Here is a 27293-nt window from a genome sequence, read left to right as displayed (position 1 = left end):
AAGGGCAATTGAAGGGGAATCTGTCAGGGTCCTGCAGACATTGCCTTAAAGGATTCCACCTAACAAAAGATAGCTACCCTGAACAGGAGTCCCAGTCCAAAGAAATTCTCCAGGGCAGTGATGGAGAGTCAAGTGGACTCTAACAGAAGATAACCAAAGCCCGATGCCCACAAGAAGGTGAATTTTTGTGTAGGGAACTCTGATATTAGTTGCTCGAGGGCCACTGAAGGGGAATCTGTCAAAGTTCAGAAGAGTTTGCCACTCAGGGTTCCACCTGATGGTGGACTACAGTCATCAAACGTTAAAGAAAGTTAGACGCTGAGCAGAAACATTTCAATATAAGGATGAGAGGCTTTAAATCCAGACGGATGTAAGTATTATATCACTTGAAATGACTATTTACAGTAGCCTTTAAAACTCCAGAGATTCAAACAACACATTTAACTGTATCGCAAGCTGCTTTAGCTGTTGCCTCAATGCACATGTATGTGTCCTTATATAAAAACTAAAGTGTTAATTTCCTGAAGTGTATTCAGCTAAAAAAAAAACATCTGCAATTTTTGTTTTGTGCAAAGGCAATTTAGCTCTCATATGTAGCCCACATTTATCGCATACAACCATGACAGTTATTTCTTTTGGCTCCTCTTATGGTTATTTATTGATATAATTTCATATCAGATTATCAGCTGTGTGTTTTGAATTTCTGACCCTGTTTATATGCTGATTAAGGTGTTGTGGGTTGACTTACATGGCTGTACTGGTGAATGTCATTCACACTTGTTGCCATTTTACTCATTCTGTTTTTCCTTGATGTAGTCAGGTAGCTACGTAGCTGTAGATGAAGATAAAGACATGTTTAATCCCATTGGAGAATGAAGTCAAAGAACACCAGGGTCAAATGAAAAAAGAAAAAAAAAACAGGAGAGAAATAGCAGACTAAGGTCAGCCCAATGTCACATCTGTGCCATCTCCATAGGGTTCAAGCAAACAGTCGCTTGTTTGAGGCTGAGGGACAGCTGTGGTGTAATCATTTAAAGTTTTCCAGGAACATTTGGTAACAGAGCACATTATGCATTATGTTGACTACCACCACTAGTCAAAATAATTGGGCTACATAGAAATGGAGAGTAATTTTGGCCCCCCGGCCTCACCTTTAACTGAGTGCCAGCTGACATGCAGGGAATGAACGGGCCACATCACAGACACTCAGCACCAGCTTTAATATTCCCCAGGAAAGATCTGGTTTTCTGTGGTTTGCATTGACCTGAACTTTGTTTCATAAGGGAGTGTGCATGGTGCTGAGTCAGTTGTATTTTTGTTTGTCATTTTAGCTTGGCACTGCAATGAATTTAACAAAAAAGAAAATGCAGTCCACCTGATTTCTGTTAATCTTATATTAAATTAGAAACATACGTGGGTGTAATAAATCTATTTGTGCGCAAATAAGAATACCTGTAATCACCATGTGGACTCATGAGGATATGTTACAATTTACTTTTTACTTGCATATATTTGTATTTGCACAAATAATCCAAACCATAATCGATCATATCAAAATTGGAGCTGTACCTTGGAGGTACATAGCTTGGAGGTATACCTTGATGCAATTGGCCCTCTTGTTTTTCTCATTTACAATCAGACAGTAATACGACAGCAGATAGGACCCAGTGGCATCATAATGTTTACTCACTCACAGTTGAGTTTCAGGGTCCTGAAGTTCATACCGTCATCTGATGACCAAGGGTCATTTAGATTTTCAGTAGTCACTAATACACTTAGAAAGCATTACAATGGTCATATATTTTACTGTAGGGTTGCTATTTGCATACTTTGCTTTGCCTGGAATCATACTCGGGGATTTGGCTTTCCGATGCCCAAGCTGTACCGCAGAGCGCCTAGCTGCTTGTCCCAAAGTCACAACAGCATGTACAGAAATAGTGAGGGAGCCAGGCTGCGGCTGCTGTCCGCTGTGCGCCAGGCTGGAGGGGGAGCTTTGCGGGGTCTATACCCCGAGGTGCTCCAGCGGACTGAGGTGCTACCCGAGCACAGGTTCTGAATTACCTTTGCAACAGCTCATTCATGGTTTAGGAAGATGTGGACAAAAAGTGGACTTGGATGTCCCGACAAGTCTGGACAACCAGGCTACAAATGGTAAGTTGTTTTTAAGAAACAGTATTGAAAGGTGAAAGTTAAAGCTGCAGTCGTCAAACATTTTTACACCAACAATGGATCAAATGGCAATGTGTGATATAAAAGGGTCGCTCAGAGATAACCTCAGAGAGAACTTTCACTCTAACTTACCAAAAAGAGGCTAAAATGCTCAGTAGAGTTCCTCTCAGCTCAGCTGGGTAATTTAGTGTCTTTTGGCTCAATGTTTTGGCTTCACAGACCATAACTTACTGTTTTGGTTTAGTCTCACGGCATTAAAATCAGTTAATGCAGTCTGTGTCGTGGATGTATGAAGTCAGTGTCGTGGTTGTAATGTGCATTTAAAGTCGGGTGCAAGCTTCCAAGTGCTCACTAACTCACTGTCAGGGGATGGTAAGTACTGTTTAGGATTCACAGTGAGTGGATGCAGTGCTTTAGAATAGCTTTCACCCTTTCCAGTGTAAATGTTTAATTTTTCCCCCAAATCTGTTATTATCTACTGATGCACCCACAAACAAAATCTTCTGTTCCAGTCACGCTCATTATGCAAGAAAGCTTGTATTATTGGTTTTCAAAGGATATTTTTTCTCAATGGGAAATTATATACAGACAAACATTTGAGAGACAGAGATAAATATCTGATTTCCAAGTAGTTAATGACTAGCAGAATCTGTCGGACCAAAAACACGACTGTATGAGAGGTTTCTTTCCATAAGCTTGTGTGATGCTATGATCCTTTGATGAAAGGATGAACAGCAAAAGGCTACTCAAAAAACTTGACATCCTGTTGCTTTGTCTCTAAGTGGAAGCATCTGATACATTCTCACTCTTACTTCTGACTCCACCCTCTAGTGCCATGTATTGACTGTATCTATACCAACATAAAGCTTTGTCAGTGGACGTCTGCTTCTAAATGATGGGATGACGTGGCATGTGGTTGTATTTAGGCAACAACAACACATGGAAACCGACACCAGAACATTAGCAAACACATGTTGGCACGGGTGGTTTGGATTAGGCAACAAAGTCATGGAGGGTTAGGATTAGGCAAGGAGGCACATGGGTAGGGGTAGAAAAAACATTACATTCGAATGGGAAGCAAACGCCGGACTCCTGCATCAAAGTCCATGTTTGCTGGAGCCATCCACCTTCCCTTCCGTCCATCCTACAAGTGCCCTTGTGCTCCTTACATTACTTTGTCACTGGAAGCGTTTGCACATGACACCATCCTGCTGCATTTCATGTACAAGGGACAGGTTCCGTCCATCCATTTTCTCAAGTGACACATCCATATGCATATCATGTGGACACAGCAGGTGCCGTCCACCATCATATAATAACACTACGACAGGTTCCATCAGACAGCATTATCAGTTGTTGCCATCCAACAACATTTCATGCACATGCGAAAGGTGCCATTGTGTATGAAGGCAGTGACGTAGGCCTATCTAGTTTGGTACATAAAGGGAGTAACAACAGATGAGCCTTTTGTCTACATCTGAGCAGCCAGAGCTTAAAATTGTAGAGTACCATATACATTGTAGGGACTGTAAGAACCTTTTTTAGGAGATTGAAAGATTGGCCCAACTACTTGCACACTACAAAGCCTTCCAGCAATCATCAAGGAGTGTACCATATTAATTAAGATTCTGCATATGTGCCAGCATCGCCAAGCCAGCTCGTTTTGACCTGTCATCATACCTCGGCATAATGTTTAAACAGTTTCACCGAGAAGCTGCACACTGTCTTAAACCAATATTTTCACCATTGGTCTCTGTCAATGTCAGAAAAACCACATCTACATCAAACGTACTTGGTCACAATAACTACCCAAAATAAATAACCCAGAAATCTTGCGGGGACACCGAAATGTCAAGCTTTGCTCTCCCACATTACAGTTATTAGGGACACTAAAGGGTCACTATCGATTCCGGAGAATGAATGTTGACATGTGCAATATGTTTGGCAGGCAGTGGCAGGCCCACATCTGTGAGCGCAAACAAGCAGTATCCCTCCGATGAACCCATAACATGTCTGTAACCCACATATCCTCTAAGCTCTCCTATTGGGAGTGTCTTATTTAACAGGCTGTTCTTCATGGGGCTTGGGGGAAGTGATTTAATACATATTTAAAAGATTAAAAACTTGCAAGGAGGTCAAATTGGTAAATTTAACATGCTGTAAGTATGGAAGACCACAGACACCCTTCACAATGGTGTTTGGAAAGTTGCAACCTAATTTCTACATTTAAGCTATATTTGTATTTAATCATATATCTTGGGTCAAGTCGCTGAAGAATGTGTTTGATGAGCTCTTGGACTAAAATGTTTTTGGACAATAAAAGACTCAACAGAGGTGATTTTTTTTCTCCCCCCGCAGGAATCTTCAGTTGTCTTCGAGACTGTTTAAGGTTTTGTTGGGAGAGGATAGTAAAAACAAACCCAGTTCCAGTCCCTGTAACTTTAGCTACGCCTGATGCTCTCTGCTGTGATTTACCGTCTTCGGTGTTCAAACCAGTTAGAACACATAAAGGAAAAGCTGAAAATGAGCATCAGATCAGACTGCGGTTTGCCCTCAGTTCACTGTGTTATGCTTGGCTTTTCAAGCATGAGCAACTGCTTGGCTATCAGATGTCAACATCTGTCTCCTTTGTCCCCCGTTAAAATGCACATTTTGGGACCATTTCCTGTGGTTGGTTGAAAATACATTCTCACTCTTCAATAACCACACTGCTGTTCACTTGAAAGGTAACGCAGACATTTTGCAGCATGTTGTTGTGGTTATTTTGTGTGATCCTAAGTTCAATTGGCCTTATTCCTACCTGCCTAAATGTAAGTGGAGTAAACAGCATGGTGTCCCGAGTAAACAGTCCAGAGTTCAAATCAACCACTTCAGCTTTGTTGAGTGTGAGTGCACATCCCCATACACTTTGAACATTCACTGCACAAGCATTTAAATGTTTGTTTTCACTCACATTTTAAACAGGTTTAAGTTAAAGATTTAGACTTGTTTTGCAAGTGTGCAAAATGCATTCAATATATATGTTTTTTGCAAATTTTGGTTGCGAATTAAATTGAAATCCATGTTAATGAGCACTTTCCATGCTAATCCATCAGGTGTGGCACATCAGTATAATAATAATATTAATAACTTTATCTATATAGCACCTTTAAAAACAGAGTTTACAGGAGTTTCTTGTGGAGGTAACTTAACAATGATAGCCAAACAATAGAGAGAGAAAAAAAGAAACAATAACAAAACAAAAATAACAGCAACAACCCATACCTATAAGAATAAATGCTGTTCAAAGAATATTAGCAGTAAGCACAGAAATAATAGTACTGATGATATAATTAAACATTATAAAAGAATACATTAAAAGATGAAATAATATGCAAGCTAAAACTGATGAATTAAAACAACCATATAAAATAGATGACATCACATTAAAGCAAGTTTATAAAAATGGGTTTTAAGAAGTGATTTAAAAGAAGTCACTGAATTCGCCAGCCTTATCTCCTTGGGAAAGTCATTCCAAAGCTGCGGGGCCCTGATGGCAAAGGCATGGTCATCTTTAGTTTTACAGCCTTACAGCCTTACAGCCCCTCCTGAAGACTTACAGCCCCTCCTGAAGATCTAAGGCTGAGAACTGGCTCATAAGGGGTCAGCATTTCATCAAGATGCTGATTAAACTGCAGCATTACTACAAAGATGTTCCTTGGGATGGACACAATAAGAGGACACTTTAAAATGTGCAGTTTGATCACACAATGCTACAAATGTCACAAGTTTTGAAGGAGTGTGTCCTTGGCATGCTGACTGCAGGAATGTCTGCTAGAGCTGTTGCCCGTGAACATAATGTTCATTTTACAAATATAAGCTGAAAGAAGAACCAAAGAATTTCTGTACAAACTGTCAAAAACTGTCTCATGGAAGTTCATCTGCATGTTATTCATCCTCACCAGGGTCTTAACCTGACAGCAGATCGACTCGTGCAATTTGAGGTCAGTTGGATGTACTGCCAAATACACAGAAACGACATCAGAGACGGCTAATAGTCGTGAAATGAACATTAAGTTCATTGGCAACAGCTCTGGTCGGACATTCCTGCAGTCAGCATGCCAATGACACGCTCCCTCTAAACTAGGGACATCTGTAGCATTGTGTTGTGTGATCAAACTACACATTTTAGAGCGGCCTATTATAACCATCCCAAGACACACCTGTGAAGTAAAGATCCTGTTTAATCAACGTCTTGATATGTCACATCTGTCAGGTTGATGAAAGGGAGAAATGCTGCCTAACACAGATTTTTAAAAAATTGCGAACAAGATTTGAGAGAAATATATTTATTGAGTGCATAAAAATCTGAGATTTTTTACTTAAATCTGAAAAAAAGAAAAAACAGGAGAAAACCCTTAATGTCCTTAATACAGCATTTAACGCCTCTGTTCTTCCCCAATATGCAGCAACATTACTTTTGCAAATTTCCACTTTGCAAAAGAGACAGAAAACAGCATCACCGATGTTTTTAAATTCATGGTTTGAATCTTTTCAATCCGACAAGTTTGTAATATTAGAAATGGCACATCATCTTCACTGTTTCCACTTTAACTGTGTTTGCAAGGGGAGTTGACTTGGAAATGTTCTCTCGGTCATGGTCCACAAAGGTTTCGGGCCGGTGATGAGTGTGTGCATGAGCGCCGATTTCCAAATCAATCCAGATATTTCCCTGCCTCTGAATCCCGGACAAAGAAAATTAATTCACTGTCTCTCATGAGGAGCTGGAGTCTGTGGCAGGTGTGGAGCATCTGTCAGCGACACGGTTGCATCATTATTCAACAATATTTGTACCGGCCATAAACTTTTCAGCATGTACTGTATTTCAGAGAGGGTCTGTTGAGCAATGCGTGCTCTTTATTAATGATTTTAACTCCACAAGCAGAAGCAGTACTGACATTTAATTTCTCAAATGTTTGTGAAGGGAAAGTTGCTCTGGAGGCTTAAGAAAACTTCCTGATTGGGCTGAGCTGTATTGGCAGAATAAAATCTAGCTACCACTTGAAAAACAAGCAAGGTGAAACTAAAAGCATTTGAAACATATAAACAAATTTAAAAAAATAAAATACATTTTAAAAATAATAAAATAATACAAATAATAATTTAATTAATTAATGATAGTAAATAATTACAAAATAAATAGAGGAGAAATAAATAAATAATTATAGAGTAAATAATAATGTATTTAATTGATGAAATAATTATTTAAAAAAATATATAAAATAGTAAGTTTCCATTTACAGATTGTTGTATTTTGTTAAGGGAGTCAAATTGCACTTGTAGCAGGACGAATGATGAACATCCGATTCTGATTGCTATCTGTCCCAGTGGTCTCTTCTTGATATCACTGACACAACTTCCTCAAAATAGAAACAGCTTTTTTCCCTTTTGTTTTTTGTTATGGTATGTCCTGTTACGCTCTAAACAAGACATAGTGCCAACAAAAATTCAAAGGAAAAATAATATTTATTTCACCAATCCCAACTTTCATACTCACAAACTTTGATGCAAAAACAGAGCCAAGAGGAGGGACAGAAATCTAATTTTCGTTTAGTCCACTTGCATGAGCTATATTCCACTAAAAGCTTACTGTGGAAAATCTTGCCCAGTGGCACCAAAATTAAACTAGACTAGACTACCCCAGCTTAAATGATGCTGTTTTGTCAAAAATAAGTAAAATCAATATTTGAGAATTACCTGTAGTCCACTCTGTAATCTGCTATCCTGGAAGACATTCAGATCAACAGTCAGTCCCTTGATGGCCTTGGCTATGAGGACATTGAAATAAAAATAAAAAATAAAGAAAAAGTACCAAACTCACAAATGTACATAAGATATTTAAGCTTTATAAAGGTCATTTGTTATGTAGCAGAGTGTGCTCCCATTCCTAATTATACTGTTACAAGCCTATGCAGCCTCTTGCACTCAAGCACTTACCAGGAGACTTCAATTAAATCCCTGAGGGTTTGGGGGTAAGTGCGGGCATTTAGATTGGGCCTTTGACTTGCCAGAGCAGGAAAAGCACAGGTGTTAGCAACAACATTAATGATGATGAACTCTGTTGTAAGTGTCACAGAAAGCCATGACAGTGTGACAGTGAGCCAGTGTGCTCAGCAGCTGAATGGAATTCAGCCATCATTCATTCCATTTGAAAAACATCTAACCTGATATGAATTATTTTTTAGGAACAACTTTGATAAATTCACATGTGCAATGCCGCTGTGGTGCATTCTCATCTTAACTTCATTATTTAAATCCATTGCCTTTATTCAATACTGATGCAGGAAGCAATGTGATTTTTATGTAGTGATGTAGTGATGTGCACAGATCAGCTATTCATAAGTATTTGTCCAGTGTTAACCAGAAGTGTTTGTTACCATACATTAGTCATTTTCTTTTTTTATATATTAGCATTTTCAGTTAAATGAACAAAACCAAAAACATACAAAAAAAAAACAAAAAAACAAAAAAAAAAACAATGGCAATATGGATTAGATTACAAAGTAAAGGTGCAGTGCTGGGTCCTTGGAACAAGCTACCAATGAGTATCAGATCCACTGACTCTGTTCAAGCTTTTAAATCATGCCTGAAAACTCTTCTTTTTTTTTTATAGTGCTGTTTATTATGAATATTTATTCTAAATTAGTTATTTTGTGTGTGTATGCACCGGCATGGGTGTATATATGAAGGTATGCATACAGATGTGCATGTCTTTGTGTGTACATGTGGGTGTATGTTTATGTATACATTTCAGCATTACTGCTTTTGTTTTTTGGACACCGCTTTGTACTTTTGCTTGAAAAGTGCTGCAAATAGTTTATTATTATTATTGGTATTAGCATTATTTTCCAGGATTAGTAAGTTAGGTGAGACAAATACAGAAGAATTTGTTTTTTCTTTTTTTTCTTTTGCCATTTTCTTAATTGCCCAACCTTAATCATTCCATAGCTGTCATGTTCGGATACAGTAAGAGGTAGGACTTCATCACTGAACATAGTTTTGAGGAATTAACAAGTATTTTGTTGCCTTGCGATAGGATAGGGTTGCTACAATGCCATTCCACAGTATGGCCTGTTGCTCGAGTAAATGCACCATTATGTGATAATAGAAGGGCATGTGTGCATTCTTCACTGTCTAAACTTTACAGATTGTCCCCTACTGACAACCCCCCCTCCCCATCAGCTAATAACCACTGCCCTGTTTTTTGCACTTTCTGTGCAGAACTTTCTCTCTCTCCTTTCTTTTCTTGTGTTGTCGGTGGTCCTGGTCCACAACTGCCCTTGTTGCCCTGCAGGTGATCCTCTGCTGAGACATGCTTCTTCTCCTTTACTTGCACTCTTGGGTCTTTAATTACTTTACGTATATGTGTGTGCGCACAGTTTGGGTGTCAGCACACATCCTCAGGAAAAGGTGAAGCCATAAGAGATAACTTTGGGTTGGAGCTGCATGTTGGCGCCTGCAATTCTGAGAAAACTCCCCCAGAGGTATTAATAGGAAGCCATCCCTTCTTCGTGCTAATATCAAAACAGATCATGTTGAAAAATTACATGTTGCATAATGTGATTAAAACATTAATGAGCTGGAATTTACTATCACAACAAGCTAGGGACAATTACCTAGCTCAACTTATCAGTCATACTTGTGTTGTAGATTAAACTGCCCAACAGTATAATTGAAAGTCAACCTGCATTATCAAAACATTAAAATTCTTGATCCATGCATCCGTGCGAGCATTTAAAAAAACGCTGACATATCATGGAGGTGATGATATTGAAAAGAAAAAAACTCAGTTCCAAAACAGTGAGCTGAAAGATGGCGCAATTTTTGTTTTGTTCTTTGTAGATTTGAGGTGTTGGGTGATAATCCTTTCACACTGTGAACTCACAGTAATACGTGAAATGACCTCAATCTAACATTGCATTAAGTGGTTGTGGCATGCACTGTGTTGAAACTGCATGGTGGCGGCACAGCTGGGTTCAAGCACCACTATGTAAGGTTTAGAAAAAGATTGTGTTTTCTGTTAAAATAACTATGTCTGTAAGGTACAGAATGTAAGTGTGTCATAATGTAACTAATTATGCCATAAAGTGACTTAACTCCATAAAGGATTTAACTTTGTTATGCTGAAAGACGTCAACGTTGACTTTTAATTTCACACAGAACTCAAACAGCTTTCTCCCAAAACTACTTGATCGTCATTTTGGTTAAACTAACCACGTTCCTTAATTACTGAATGTAAAAACAACGCAAAGTGATGTAACTACGTAAAGGATGTAAGTACGCAAAGTTGAAAGAAGTCAATGTCAACTTTAGGCTTCACATGGGACACAAACAGCATTCTCCTGGGTCAAAGTCCTGTGTTTGTTTGACCCATCCACAATCTTGACATTATCACTGTTACACTGCCCATTGGGGTTGCAACATTAACCATCCTTTACGTTGTTGAACCAGGTAATCTGTGTGTCCACCACAATAAATGATCCTGATTGACTTTCCACTGGCATCGTTTCAGTCTTGCCAGCATGTAAAATCAACACAATAAATTCCTCCATCATGTAAAGCAGTGATAAGACTGCCTGGCCATTTCTGTGTGACCAGATTGCACATTATACATAGTTATTCTTCCATTAAAACATGGCCATGTTGGAAACTGTGGTGACATGGTCCGCTCTTCACTTCCATGTTTTTTTAATGTGGATTTTATGGTGTGTTTATGTCTGGAGCACAGCACCAAACAATTTTCCCTGTTTCCCATTCATTCCAGTTCTTTCAACTAAAACTTCTAAAAATGTTTTTTTGACCTCTGACACCAGGTGGCAAGCCAACACTTAACGTAACTTTACATGTGATATTTTTATAAAGGGAAAAATACTGCTGTAGGAAACATAATTGAAAATGTTTTTTAAAAAAAACAACAACATTAATTTGTCATTTTGTGGCAGTCTTACATTGATGGTCAAAAGCATGCATTTTGTAAGCGAAAACCACCTTGACCTTATGGTGCACTTATTGTCTTTTAAGTCCGACAAACACTGTGGGAGTGCCAATTGGCAACAGTTTCCCCTTAAAACTACAAAGCCAACTTCATTCGGTTTGGATGACACACATGGCCACATGGACGCGTAGCAACATCAAAAGTTGAAAGCACTAGCAAACCGTAAAAGGTTTGAAGGGGATCGCTGGCTAGGCAAAACCGTCTTCATTATTCAATTGCTTTTTGTCTGTTTGCCAGCTGTAAAGTGTTTGAAGTGGCCAAGCTTTGAGAGGAACCATTTACACTGACAATGGTTTGAAGTAGTGTAAGGCCACTCTCTTGGCTGTGGAAGCAAAGTTTTTTTGAGACACAGCTTCACTGTATACAATAACAAGGCAAATACATTAATGCTAAGCAACTCTGGAAAGACATTACTCATTCGGTGCAATGAGAAAACTGTGAAAGCATTGCTTAAAGGCAATACCCAAAGCCAACACTCCCAACAGCTCGAGACAGGTAGTTTCTATGGCACTGAAGACAGAATCAACAACACAGTCTTTAGATGACAGCTGTTGGCTAAAGACATGTTTGGGTTTTTTTTCTCCCCTGGAATATGCTGTCATGAGTTCCTACAAGTGTCTATAGAAAACAACATCTTATATACAACTATAGAAATATGTTTTTATATCTTTACAAACTGTTTAGTTGCATCAAGTAGCTTTTCAACATTCCTGCTGCACTGAGTGTTGCTTTTTGAAATGTAGGTGTCAATGGCAATGTATGAGCAACTGCCAGTGAAAAGGAAAACTGTATCACTTTTCACCATGTTGGGTATTTTTAGAGCAACATACTTAAATTAAATCATTAAATCACGCTCTCTTTTGAGTATGTTTAATGTGTTCTGCAGAAACCATCACTCTTACGTGTCATACACTGTTTTTTTATATCAACTTAGACCAAAATTCTAAGCCTGTGTGGTTGTGAGGTTGGAATTTATGACTCCTGGCCATCACTCACACACTGTAGCGAATATGATTTGACTTCTTCAAATGTTAAGGTCTTGTTTGTGGCCACACAGCTTTAACCGTTCGCCTGTGGGAAGTGTTGGCTTTCTAATCGGATTATCAGATTGGAAAGATTTCCCTGTGTGGCTTGAATCACATAGAGCCATACAAAAAAACAAAGATGTTATAATCTTTGGCTAATTTTAGGCTCAAGGGCTGGCAACATTGGTTCAATTTCACACTAAAGTCCAGAGTGCGATATCCTGTCAAATACTGGACTCATTTCCATGAAACTTGGCACAGTCATTCTCGGTCCCCAGAGGATGAACCCAGTGAACTTTGTTTATTATCTGACTTTTCCTTGAGCACTACCATGAAGTTACATTTAGTTTTCAGTTTGTATAGTTTGCCATGACATTGACAAAGTTATTAAAATGCCTCAGATGATGAATCCTAACATTTTTAACAATCCTAACTTTACATATGGTATACAAACAGGGATTAGTTTAAAGTTGTCTAGTGACAGAACTCAACACTGACTGCCTGAGTTGGCACAAAATTGTGTTGACTGTTAACTCATTTAAAGCCACCCCACCCAAAAATCTGCATAACTCTGGGCCTTAATAAAATGTAAACAGGTGAGTTATGTAAAATTATAAAAGTTATACAAATGGGGTCAGCAGGGCCTCTTGCTTTTACAATCCACAGCTTTGCATCGAGCTTGGTGACAGTCCTCTTAGAGCCGACACCGTAGTACAAGGCTGGCAACACTTCAGTGTTCGAGATACGTCAACTCTTAGGGCGCCCTGTAACTCAGTTGGTAGAGCGGGGGCCCCTTTAACATTTTAGCTTTCCTATCTTAAATAAAGGCAAAAGCCAAGAAATAATCAATTTTAAAAAGAAGCCACAACTCTTCCTTTCGTCAATGGCGCTTAAGACCCCTGCCTGCACAGAGAGGAACACAAAGAGAATGAGGGAGACAGCAGTGCTGGCAGCAAATGCTTAAATACCCAAAGTGAGGAGGCACACACACCTGCCTGCAATCACCCTGATTCACAGCCCCTGGCTCACAACAAAATGTGAATTCCCCTCCTCCTCACTCACACACAAAGCCACACCCACGAGTCAGTGTGAACTAGATGATACAGGTCTTCCTGTTACACTTGACTTGAGACCTGAGCAAAAAGACTTGTGAATTACTTGTGGCTTGTAAATCAAGTGGTCCCACCTCTGCTAAATAGGTAATGTTAGCATGTGAAATAAGGGTGAAGAACAAGGCGAAAAAAGTGCCTGCTAAACATCAACATGTTAATCGTGTAATTATGAGCATGATTTATACTCAGTTTTGTTTGAAGACATCTTTAGACAAAGCAACAGTTGCCACTGCTCAGGTGCAACGGCTTGTATATCAGAATACAGAGTCACTGTGGTCATCATGCAGTTCCCATTACATCACTTGGAAATTTCACAGTACATAAATTTGCGGCTTTTTAGGATTAAGATGTCCTTCCCTTTTACTGAATCTATGGGTAGAACCTCATGTTCTGACTTTTATGGGGTAGCTTTAGCTTGCATTGGCTAGATGTGGTCGTTGGATATACAGTAAAACCAAATTTAAAAAAAATAATGAAGAGACTGGAAACCCTTAACATCTGAGTCACTGACATTCTCATGACGTCATCATGTCACTCACAGGGACCAGATCTGGATGTTCCTGCCTGATTAGCATCAAGTGTACTTTACTTTGATGAAGAGATTTTATTCACTTTTTTATCACTGAACACTAAAATGTTTTTTTTTTTAATATCTGAAGAGACCATCTGCCAGTCAACATCTTTGAAGAATTTAATGTGTACAAGTGAAAGTATGTGCGCGTTTTCCTTTTCAGCCCAACATGGAATGCGCAGGAAAAAAACATAACATCATCACTTGGCATATCACGGACAAGTAATGCGAATGTGCATTGCCCAAACGTACCAGTGTTAAATAGGGTCGGTTGATATCGGTTTTTCAGGGCCAATACTGATACTGATTATTAGAGACCGATGATATGCTTTTCCAATAAAAATTAAAATATTTCTCCAACACAAAACTTTGTTTAAATGCCTCTAGCAAATGTTTAATCAAAAATGAAACATTCAACATCATACACAGCAAGTTCCCAGCAACTTTTACTTTGACTTGTAAAGTCAAGTGAAAATTTAATTGAAAAATGAGTACATAAAAATAGCTCCCTGAGGTTTTACAAAGTAAATCTTCCTCTCATGCTGACACTTTCTTTGCACTTTTTAATTAATTTTAATCTAAGATTTTAATCATTAAAATATAATGCCGATACAGATAATGGGCAAAATGCCAAATATCGGCCCAATTAATAAGCCAGGCTGATAATCTGTAGACTCCAATTGCTAAAGCTCCTGTGGCCAAATTTGTGAAACAAAGGTAACTGCACAGAGGGTAGGTCACATTTTCTCTGGTCAATTGTAAAACTGACAAAAATGAATAAAAAATAATTGTTTAAGGTAGCTGTATGCAACATTCTGAACATTTAAATTATTCAGAGTCCAGCCAGTCACTAGCTGCTTATAATGCTAACTTCACAAACAGTACAAAAGAATGCTTCCAGAGCTAATGGTGGTAACTCGGGAAACTGGATTGTGGGTGTTAGGGTTCTGCAACGAAACCATTACACCACCATGGTTTCAAACAGCTTTATTAGCGGTAACCATCGTATGAGTGCGGTGTAGAACGGCCGCAATTAACCAGTCAATGAGATGCACACACAGGGGCTGACATGCACACACAGCCACACCAGTTACCACAACAAAAAACAGAGAAGCTCAGATTACAGCACACACAGAGGTAGCATTCTCTGTTCATTTCTTCTCTGCTCAGAATGCCTTTACTCCACTATATCTTATGCACTAGGTAGTTGTTTTATTAATGCTGAATTTCGTATCCAGCTACTTTATGACTAAAAGTGAAGACATGTCTGCTGCACTTACCCACACACCTGGCAGAGTGTGCACTGAAACGTGTGTGCACAGACCCGCATGAACACGCACAGAAACATTTCAGAAGGTGAGCATGTGTAAAGGAGTTCTGCAGATTCACTGGGGGGCCTTTCCCTCTTGGGCGTGATTTACAACCTGAGAGTTCTGCTCCTGTTTTTATAGCGCTAATTACAGACACACACACACATTCACACAGCCTCTGGCAGGTAGATTAGATACCTGAAAAAATCCTTACTCAGCATGAAAAGCCTTAATCAGAAGTGCTTCCTTGTGAGTCTGGACTCACCGCCAATGACTAGCAGTGGCGCTCAGCTCCTTAATTCAGTCAACGCGTTCCTGCTGAAATGTGTCAGACCATCTCAGATCATTATGTTTGTGATGGGTATGCTGATGTCTATGCAGTGTGAACATCTTGTTTTTGTATTTTACAGTCACAGTCACAGGTGGCACAGACTCATTTTTAGGACTGGCGTTTTGTATTAATTCGCCATCACGTGTCTGCTCTGAGTTAACTCGCTGGCTTGTTGTTTGTGTTTTGTCTCTCCTGTCTCCAACAAATGACGAACACAATTTGGTATAACATCAGCAGGAAACAAACTCAGAGTGGCCCCACTGCGCTGAAGAGACCTGTGCAAAGTGCGTCATAATCCCAGCACTGTAAACCTTAGTGGTCTGGATGAAGCACTTTGCTATTCTACAGAAAAGATCTTAGCAAGCCTGTTCACACTGTCGCCATAGTAATTACAGCTGTTGCATGCCTGACTGTCCAGTATAACATTAGTGACATGAGGTATGAGGGACACAGGATGCCTTGAGGACATAGAAGGACTTTGTCTTCTAATTCCAGAATTAATATGACTTGTAAAAGCGCCTGTAAAGTGCTTGCTTTAAAAAAAAAAAACAGCTTGGGATAAAGAATACATGGAGATGAATGTGTGTGAGGATCTTAGAAAGCAGCAGACAGTGAGGCAGTTGTGTGTGTGTGTGTGTGTGTGTGTGTGTGTGTGCGTGTGTGTGTGTGTGTGTCTGTGTGTGTCTATGTGTGTGTGTTTAACATCTGTCCATTAACTACATACCTAACAGACACGGCACAGGATTACTTTCAAAGAACTGACTCAGTGGAAGCGTTTTTGAGAACCTCGGCAGATTTTACATAAACATTTTGGCAGATTTTATGTACACATGTTGCAGATAAATGTCTAACGTGTGTGTGTGTGTGTGTGTGGTGTGTGTGTGTGTGTGTGTGTGTGTGTGTGTGTGTGTGTGCGTGTGTTTGGTTGTAGAGGTGCACGGAACTGAGAATCCGCTCACGAGGAGACCTTTGGGAGATGCTTGGTTGTGGCTGGAGTCGGCCAAAAAGGTGCACGTGATGAAGACAAGCACCAAGATGAGGATGAATCAACTGGAGGACCCTCGGACACAGAGGGTTCTACAGGTCAGATCGTCATCTATTTTGAGCAACAATTCACAATTAAATTTCCCCACAAATTATGAATTTCTTCAACTCAAAGTTGTACAATACCACACCGCCCTAGAATAAATGTATGTACATTACCAGGCTTTGTTTGCACGGACCCATAACTGACACTAGTCCATTTATGAGCTTAAACTCTGAATTTTGCATGGACTATTTACTCCCTTAAAATGGATTCTTTTACCCCCACAGCTGTATCCAAGTTTGTGTTTTGGGTGCAGTCTAACATCAGTGTTGTATGTCAGAGTGCGGTCGTATGTCCCTCTAAGAAAAGCAGACAGTGACAAGCAGTCAACAATGTGCTGTGTGGGCAGCATTGTCTGGTACAGTGGTGCCCTCCTCTGGGCACTCTCTCCCTCAAACACACACTCGTGCAAAGACACACGTTTTTAACTCACTGACATCACACTGTCTGACATTCATTGCCTGAGTGATTTGCCCAAACCTGAATTATGAAAACCACAGGCCTTATCACAACTCTTACTCAAATCTAACCCTCACTCTAGCCAAAGTTTCAACCTCAAACTTTTATGGCTTACCTGGTATGGAGCCCATTTTTGTCCCTGTATAGGGGGACATGTCCAATACAAGCACACATTACTAGCTTTCAAAATCTATTATATGAACATGTATTTGTGTTAGGGGTCTACAGATTATCAGTCTGGCCTATTGTTGGGGCAGATATTTGGCATTTTGCCAATTATGTGTGTCATTATTTTAATGATCAGGGATAAAATTAATTATTTAAAAAGTGCAAAGAAAGTGTGCTGGGCTATACTCTTTTCTGCAATAGCATTCACTCCTATGGATCAATTGTAGAAAACTTTTTGGGACAAGCTTCTATAGTTTTTAATTCTGTTTTTCTTTTTTTTTTAATCTACCAAGTTTGGAGATTTTGATCATCAAAGTCTTATTGATGCATAGACATTTTTTTGCAAAAAGCCAGTACATTTGTTATTCACCTGAAACTGGTAGTGCGTCCAATGGAGTGGTTTTAAAATAATTTTAAGCACATGGTTCAAAAATGTTTTTAAACATACCCTGCAATTTGTATAATAATCTGACTTTTTTTGTTATATAGCCTGATTTATGTTATGTTACACCAAGTTTTTGAATTTATAGTGGCCCCTTGCGGTCATTTTGAATAAAACTTTCAGGGAATGTTTACGGTACTTAAATAGACATATTTTTTATGACGATCAACTCAAGTGTTGTGGAGGTAGGTTGATTTATGTGCTAAATTACACCCTTTTTGAATTTCATCAGCCATAACCTCAAAAAACAAAGATATTAACCTGTCCGTTAATTTTCAGGTCAATCCAGCTTGTGGTGCAGGAGCTCTAACCATTTAAAGGTTGACCCTCAACAACAGCGTTCCCATTAGGCCAACTGGGGTCATTTTTCTTGGGTAGCATTTACACACAAATTCCAGTCACTGGAGAACATTTCATGTGTCCACAATGTAGCGCCTCACAGGAATTTGCAAAAACATTTCCGAAGAAAAAACATAAATCAGCACAAGAACAATAGAGATTCAGCTCTTTGGGCTTGAACCCCTAATGAGCATCTGCAAAGTGATGTTGTTGTGCTCTGGACATTGGAATGCATGTTGGCGGTTTAATGCAAGCTGGAGATGACAAAACCCTCCCACAGTTCTTTTACATAATTCTCAAATGCAGCTTGGCAAAGAAAAGAAAAAACAGTTCCTGGAATACTCTTAATGGGGTGGCGTACAAAAACAGATATTCTCTCTGTTTCATGCAAATGAGCTTGGGCCCTGGGGGCGATGCATGTTGGGGCCCATATACGTCTCAACATGGCAAACAATTATGTGCATTTTGCTCATTTTCTCCCTCACTTAACTCACTCACTTTCAGCAAAACAAAACAAAATAAAACAAAAAAATCATAAGCGGGACAGTACAAAACAATTGTCAGGATCATTAGAAGCAACAAAAGAGAGAATGCAGTAAAAGGAGCGGTGCAGCTGGGCAGGGGGAGGAACTTCAGACAGCTGGTGTCAAGCATGACCGCACTTCATTGTGGGTGTTCTGGTGAGGTCACATACTGTACATAAAATACATGTTTTGCTGTCAGCTGGGGTCGTGTCACATTTGATATCTTTATTACTAGAAAAATAAAAGTCTCCTTTGTATCACATTTATTGTTTTAACACAAAGTGCCTGTAATACTTCTTTTTTCCTAAACCTTGGCCTAATAAAGCCTGTTTTGATCTTGCACTTGATAAATTCAAATATCTATGAATGGTGATCGGGCTAAAATAATGCTTTTTTTCAACTTTGATTATGGAAAGCAAATTATGGAGACAAAATATTTTTGTGGTAATAAAATTAAAGTGAGTCATCTTCACTGAAGCAAAACACTGTAAATGGGAACTCCACATATTATACAAATCAAAGTCTGTTTGCAGGTGTTGAGGAGATCTACTGCATATGTGAGCAAAGCTAAATGAAGCCCTCTGTGGTTCCAGAGGAAGCTGCACTAAGTTTGAAAATGAAAAAAAAAAGATCTGGGGGTGTGGAGTTATGGAGAACTTAGTTTACTAGACATCTGTAGTATGCTCCTAATCTTATCCTGCTGGCTACATTAGCCTCCACAAACATAAACCTGGATCTCTGACTTTACTGTTATGGTGAAGTTGTATTGTAGATAATGTAGGCAACAGGTTTTAACAAGGAAGATGACAATTTGCAACAAAATAGAGGATATTTATTATACAGATTTTGATACACAATAAAAGTGTCCATCATGAGTCAAACAATGTTAGGAGTGTAATGCAATTAGTAGACTTGTCTTTTAACATCTGTGGAAATGTTAAATCATTTGGTGCACACGAACAAGTATGGCAAAAACTATGGCATTGCATGAATTTGCAAACCATGGATATATTACATTTGTGCATCATTATGTAGTTGTTATGTTCAAACTTTGCATTTGCAGTTGGTTGCACTGGTCTGCAGCTTGGCTCCTTACCTGGGGATCACACAATCCACCAGCCCCTCCAGCTGCTGACAGTAAGGTCAGCTCATGAACTTGTAGAAATGTTGATGTTGAAACATACAAATGTAAAATTGCAATGTTTTGCAAAAGAGTACAATGCCAACATTTCCTTCTAATGATGGGGCTGGTCAGACTGGATTTCAGCAGACACACTTTCCTCATGAGATGTTACAAACCATCGAAACATAAACTGCAGGTGCAAGCTGTCTATTGGACAATAAATCATACTTACTTTACTACAGCTCAGCAAGAAAACACTGTGTTAAGACACAAAAAAAAAATATCATACTAACTTCAGCTTTTAGGTACCCACTTGAATAGGCAAATTAAGACTGCTGATTTCTCTATTAGCTTAAAGGCTCATTTGTACATCATTTATTCAAAAATAGATACGTCCATTTTAAACATAAGCGTCACTGTGCCCATACGTCCATGCATCCTTTATAATTGGCATAGATACAGTCAGATTAGATAGATTGCACTAGAGGTTAGAGTGTGTACTAAAAGGTTTCAGGCAGCAACAAATTCGGCAACGGTGGAGAAAGTTGTAAAAATGTACCTTTCAACGAAGGCAGCTATACAGATGACGGTGCCGTGTGGAGCCATTAATTACATGGCTCCACACAGCACAGAGAATTCTTTTTACTATATTACTGTTAGCTTTTTTTCTGTTTGCCATTTTTTAAATGTCTTTGTTGTCTCCTACGGTTGTATCTCGCTTGAACTATGCTACACTGCACCCACAGGCCCAGGTGGTACTGCTGCGTTTCATCCATAAGCTTTAAGAAAATGTGCATAACTACAGACAAAAGATTCCATCTGTGTCCATATGTATATATCCAAGCATAAGCGAACCTATAGCTGAACCTTACAATGCATTTTTGCTTGAAATGAGGACTGTTGAGTTTGTTCCTCACAGTATTATGAAGGATCTCTTGAAAGCAATTAAAGAAAAAAAGGAATAATTATCTTACAGCAGCCTATGAGGCGTATAACATACATATGGCATGTGAGTGGTGAGTATTGTATTACAAAAAAATGTCCTGAACCTTTAATATATGACAGCAGTCAGACAGCAGTGAAACTAGAGGATGTACTGTATGTACTGAGGTGTGGCTTTATGTGTGTTTCTTCATTATGAGAGAGAGGAATCAAAGACTGCAGGGAGAAAGTGCAAAAGAGAGCCAGAAAGAGAGCACTTTTCATCCATATGTTCAGATGTCTGATAAGGTTCATGGCAGACTTCACCTCCTCCTGCCCTTTTCTCTCATCCTCAGCCAACTAATCATAAGACTGCACCCCTTTGATCCCACTGGCAGCCTGATACACTCTCTGTGTTACAGTGCACCAAGCGTGTGTTTGTGTGTGTGTGTGTGTGTGTGTGTGTGTGTGTGTGTGTGTGTGTGTGTACATGTGGATAGCGCACATGGTAAGTGTGTGTGTGTGTGTGTGTGTGTGTGTGTGTGTACACATCCATGCAACAGGAATAGTGTGCACTGTTTTTATGTAGGTGTGTTTCTGCATAGGTCTGTGTGTGTGTGTGTGTGTGTGTGTGTGTGTGTGTGGCCGTGGCCGCGGCCGTGGCCACCTGCTGAGCGGAGCAGTCTAGCCACTCATGTTCCACTCCACCAGACTCACATCAATAATATTGGCTGAACTTTCTGCTTGCCTAACTGCACCTCATAAAAATGTTAGCTATAAATGTGTGTATTTGTGACATTTTTACAAGACACACAGAAGTATTTTATTTCTCCATTCTTTTTCTTGGACAGAGCACATTCCTCTGCCTCAAACTTAAGCCAAACTCACTGTATACCTACTTTATTTCTTCTCTCCTGGTGATTATATTTAATTGACCTAAAGTAGTTTTTCCTCTGTAAATAAATGCATGTCTGCTTCAATACATGTTTAATGGTGATTGTTATCATTAATATTGTATGAATAATTTTCTCCTTACTTGTATTCTCAGAGTGCCTGTCAGCAGGAGCTGGACAAGGTCTTAGAGGAGATCTCCAAAATGACCTCAGAGGATAACAGGGGCCCGCTGGAGAATCTGTACGGGCTCAAATTTCCAAACTGTGACAGACATGGACGGTACAACCTCAAACAGGTGAGCCATGGACAGAGCACTGGTCTCACATCACATCGTTTTACCTGAACACGCGCACTGTTTATGAGTAAGAACTGTATGGCTGGTTGAATTAAAAGTGACACACCTTAAATAACATACTTTTGAGTCTTTGAGGTGGAAGGTATCAAGTACTTTCGTGTCAAAAGGCTCAAGTCAAAGTGAAGTCATGAGTTATTGGTGGTAAAGTCAAGGTCGAGTAGTAGTATTTTTTAATTTGTAAAGTTTAAAGTGTGAAAGACCGAAAAGACCATTTGATGACCAAAAGTCATCAAATTTGTGACTCTAGAGTCCACAACTCTAATGAAACCCATTGAGGGAAAAGGTCTTGGGGTTTCCCATTGAGAAAGCCAATGTACAAACACATCATTTAAACCCTTAACCTTCCCAGTACCTGTGTATCTTTGTGCCCTAACATTATGTCAACCATATTTACAATAAGAAGGTACAGGCTTACCAATGGTATCTTATTTTTTGTGCCAACAGTATGTATACCTATTCTGTACGCCATTCTTTAGCCATTCGTCTAATGAAAAATTGTGGCACAGCAGGCAAATTCCCCAGGGCCTCATAGCTCCAGGGGTCCAAATGCTGATAAAGGCCTGAAGGTCATGCTTTATTACCACATCTTGAGGCCCTGTCTGGCAGAGGGTTCCTGTGTTTAAATCTAGCTTCAGCTAATAGGGGCCCAGCAGCTCACTTTTGCCCCAAAGCCTTCTAGTTGGTTAATTGACCATGCCCAGTTGGGTTAAAATGTTGCCTGTTCATTTATGTAATAACGTTCAGGAGTGTGTGGCTCCTCTCTGCCTTTCCCTTTACGGAATTTAATCTTGCCTTCTTTTAGCTGTAAATGTAATAATCCATATTGTCTTGTATAAAAGGGCCACAGTGTACAATATGTACTGCCTCTCATAGATAGACAGTATATCCTTTCCCAATCAGATCAGCTAGTTTAGTTCACATACCAGTCATGATCCCAGAGTTTCCAGAGATACCAGATGCATAATGTTAGACATAATGAGGCCCCTGCACCTCTGAAGCAGTAGCCATGAGGCATTATGTTTTCAGGGTGTCTGTCTGTCCATTCAGTTCCTATGTACATATATGTATGTTCCATTCTCATTAGTGCAATATCTTAAGAATGCTGTGAGGGAATTTCTTCAAATTTGACCCAAATGCTCACTTGAACATAAGTATGAATTGATTAGGTGGTCGAAAGTGAAAGTTCAAGGTCTCTGTGACCTTATCCTTTGCATTCTGGTTAGCATGGTATTTCAAGAGAATTTGATCAAATTTGGCACAAATGTCCAGTTGGACTCAACAATGAACTGATCAGGTCACTGTAACCACTGTAAGCGTGGTATCTCAAGAATACCTTATCATCAAATATCATGAATGCGACATCCCAAGAATGCCTTGAGGGAATTTCTTCAAATTTGGCACAAACGTCCACTCTGATTCAAGAATGAACTGATTAGACATCGTACCAAGAAAAAAAAAACACTTTTTCAGCCATTACTTAATGTCAAAGACAGCTTGAAACTATGCTGATTGCAAAGAGCTTCTGTGATGCTGTGGGGAAAGATGCATGTGAAGAATCCATGTTTTTACAGACATAAATGTAAACTATAACTGCAGCTTGACCAGTACCTGGAGACATACAACAGTGAGGCTGTATTTCTAGTTTTAGCACATGTAACCCTTCCAGAAATCAATAAACAGTGTCTCAGTTATAGGTTAAGAGCGTGTTGACTAGTTTTGGCACCAAAAAATTGTCACAATAGTGGCCACACCTCAATCAGTGATGTCACAACAGGTGTTTTCCATCTATCGTCAAAGGCAAAACACCTGCTGTGACATCACTCATTAAGGCTGAAGAGAGGGTCCTGACATGTTTGAGGGTTTCAGCCCACAGAGAGCAGCGCAGCGGCCGTTTTCTGCTCTGTGGGAGTCACTGACTTTGATGATGGAAAAAGCTTCTGTTGTGATCCATATGTGTGTGTGTGTGTGTGTCTACACGTGTTTTAGTTTGGTTCAACTTTATCACCAATTTTTTCTTTTTAAAATCGCTCTTCATCTCTTATACACTCATACTGTATCATTTTGTTTGGTTCGCCCTTGGATTTCCCCTCTTTCATGCTCTGACTCACACGCGCGCAAACACACACACACACACACACACACGCACAAAAACTCTCTTGTATCAGCCTAGCAAAAGAAATATAACCTCCCCCTCACTCCCACCTGCCACCACTCTCCCCACAGCTACCCCCTACCCCCCTTTTTTTTAATAAACTCACACACACCCTCCTTTTCCTTAACACTCCGCTTTTAGACACACACATGCACGCACGCACACACACATGCGTGCGGAGATGTTGTCATCATGAATGAGGCAACAGCTTCTGAGCTCAAGGTTACAAGGCAATAAAAGTGTTTGGCGTACTTCATGGGAAGACTTTTGTTAAGCCGAAGGAACGAACTGTGCTTCCGACCGGGGGCTTGAATTTGAATTCTGCTCATCCATAGAAATCAGACAAACAAGGTCACATATCCAGTGCTTTCTTACGAGGATAGTAGAGCAGAAAAGAAGATTTGAATAGGCGCCACCGTTTCCTAAAGCAGGGCTCTTAACCACTCAGCCAATTTTCATCACTGGTCACAAACAACAGCATTGTTTCGGACCGGAGTCCCGGGTTCCCAGGGAGGAACACTGTACCTCCTCAACACTCGGCTCCCTTTTGGAGTTGTCCCTCCTTGTCGCGGGGTAATTACTGTAACTGTCACTTTTTTTGTTCTTTCTCATCGAAGGAAGAAAATGGAAAGTCTTTTCTTTCCCCCTAGCTCTTCATTCTTTTCGACGTCCCCTCCGCGGCCGCCCCGCGTGCGCGGCGTGAACTGTGTCCACTTCAATTACGACCTCATTTCTGAGTAGAGGGGGGCTCCACGGGGGGGCCCGGTCTACTGGCATGCTGCGATATGTGTGTGTGTGTCTGTGTGTGTGTGTTTGTGTGTGTGTGTGAATGTCTGTGATGGCATGTGTGGCTGTGGATGGGTTGTGAGTAGGGGGCATGACCTGAAGATGGGCTGTTATTGGGTGAATGTTGTCCCACCCAAACCAAAGCCCTCACTCTCATCCAATGGCCCCCCGCCACCACAAGATCCACAAGTACACACACACACAAACACACACATATCTGAAGCCTCCGTAGGCCATGCTTCATTAACGCACCCCCCTACTTCCCACTGTGCATCTTTACCCCTCCCTCTTTTTTCGAGTGTTTTCCAACTTGTCTAGTTTGTGTTTTTCTTCCTTCTCTCCAGTGCAACATGTCCACCCACGGCCAGCGGGGCGAGTGCTGGTGCGTTAACCCATTGACCGGGGTCCAGATTCCAGCAACGCCGAAAGTCAGAGGGGATCCCAACTGTAACCAGTTTCAGGAGGAGCTCAGAGCGATGCCCACCGCAGTAGCCTCTCTCTAGCGCAGTTCAGCACTTCCTACAACGGGGTCTTCAAAATTCCAATTCTGAGAGGATTCCTTCATAAATAGTTATTCTTTCAACATCTGAAGAAGTTGCTATAGTTGAAGGTTTTGTCACTTTTTCAAACTTATACCCAGTTTAAGGTTAAAGTACAAACTGAACTAACTATATGATCATTTTACACTTTGTCATCGACTCTCATTAAGACCCAGGCTTTCATTTGTATTCAAAGGACTTATTTACCATTGTAGTAACTGTTGTGATTTTGTATTAAGGGTGACGTTGGGCCTCATGCAGCAACATCCTCTTAGATGCCTCTTACATTTTCTCTTAATTTTCTAGAAAAAATATAAGAGAGGTCAACTTCAGATGCACCAAATGTTCTCAACCATCCAAATAGGATCTTACCCAGGATGTGCTCAATGGTGAATCCCACTTGATCATAAGTCACCTATTAGCAAAGTAAATTTGATTTCAGAGAAATGCATTGAAGTATTAAAAGTAAAAGTATGCATCCAAAAATGTTTAAATTATGTAATTGAATCAAATAACTTGAATAATTAAAATAAAAACCAGCAAGTCCTCATACATACCGTTAAAATGAAAAGCTGGAACCATAAAATGTTTTTGCATGAAAAATGAACTACACAATGATAAAAACCAATTGGTTGGTTAATTTTCTTATTAACCAACCAATTGTTCGAGCGGACTTGTATATTTCATCATTTTTGTGCGCAAAAATCTTGATTTGTAAAGTAGTTATCTAATAATAACAGTAGTGGAGTAAAAAGTACAATATTTCCCTCAGAAGTGTAGCAGAGTAGAAGTGCAAAGAGACATAAGATTAAAATACTCTATGTAAAAGTGACCCTGGATTTGTACTTAGGTACAGTGCAAATGTAAATGTACTCAGTTACCTTCCAGCTCTACTCAGCAGAGGGACACACAGTGACAGAAATTAAAGTCATTGGGATTAATGCACCAAGTACAGAAGCATTTCAGCATCCCGGAAATTTAATAATCCAGTCATTATAATTACCATAAACCTCACCTTAACCCAATTAGCTGATATTCATGCATTTTTTAAATCCTTATTTAATTCCTTAAATATAAGATTTATTTTTCCTTGCGTTAGACAGCTCTAATGGACTGAAAAAAACGAAATGTTTTTCTCTTCTCTTGGCGTGAGTGCTCTCAACCACTCATAAAATTTTCTCTTACCTGAGAGCAAAGAAAACGCTGGTGAATCCCAAAAATCACTGGGTACTAACGAAACAAGAGCAAATCCTGGATACGAGCAAAAATAAGAGAAGATGTGTTCGTATATAGTTTCTTGCATGAGGCCCATTGTAACATCTGTGCAGTAATACAAAAAAACTTACTTTATATTTAACAGTGATTTTTCCAGATTAAACAGAAAATCCAGATTTTCAGACCTGAACATTTGAGCAATGTGAATCATGTCAGATTAGATGCTATGTTAATGCAAAGTCATGCAAAGTTTGTACTTTAAGCTGACGTGCCTCTTGTGTGGTTGAGCTGGCGTTAAATACTTACAGGTGCTCACTGAAATCCTCCAACATATAAATAATGTCTACGCACTCTCTTGAACTCATTTTAGTGCCAACGCATTGTGTAACCTTGTTTGCCTGAGTAAATACTTTGCAAGCAGGTAATTAAAACTTTAATCACTGTCATGCTTTGCGCTGATCACATCTTGTAAAATTTCCCTGTCGATTCATAAACTTTGCTTCCTACATTGTTAAATTAATTAAACTCAACTTTGCTTTTTTTGCATCTCAGCTCAAGATGTAAAATCTGACACCGTCCCAGTGTTTCTGTGAATCCACACCCATTAAATTGTTGTTGTTGTTGTTTGTCAGCAGTTTTCCCGTCAACACTTGTCAACTCCAAATAAGTGTCACAAAGAAAAACGGCACTTAACGGTAAAACGATGGAAATTGTGGTGTGGCATCAACACTCCAACA

The 27293-nt window shown here is 39.6% G+C and overlaps 1 protein-coding gene across 1 annotated transcript; it reads left to right on the top strand.

Moving 5' to 3' along the window:
- Positions 1–1748: 1748 nt before the first annotated feature.
- igfbp2b (insulin-like growth factor binding protein 2b) lies at positions 1749–26561 on the top strand. The gene is made up of 4 exons (XM_042494834.2): positions 1749–2151; positions 16484–16635; positions 21664–21804; positions 25147–26561. The coding sequence occupies exons 1-4, from the start codon at positions 1791–1793 to the stop codon at positions 25303–25305; spliced, it is 813 nt and encodes a 270-aa protein (XP_042350768.2). The 5' UTR covers positions 1749–1790; the 3' UTR covers positions 25306–26561.
- Positions 26562–27293: the final 732 nt, after the last annotated feature.

This window comes from Plectropomus leopardus, chromosome 10, assembly GCF_026936395.1.
Source record: "Plectropomus leopardus strain MGB_pleo_1.0 chromosome 10, ASM2693639v1, whole genome shotgun sequence".
In the NCBI taxonomy this organism is placed as follows: domain Eukaryota; kingdom Metazoa; phylum Chordata; class Actinopteri; order Perciformes; family Serranidae; genus Plectropomus; species Plectropomus leopardus.
The sequence above is the reverse complement of the archived record's forward strand: the minus strand, read 5'-3'. Positions and strand labels throughout refer to the sequence as shown.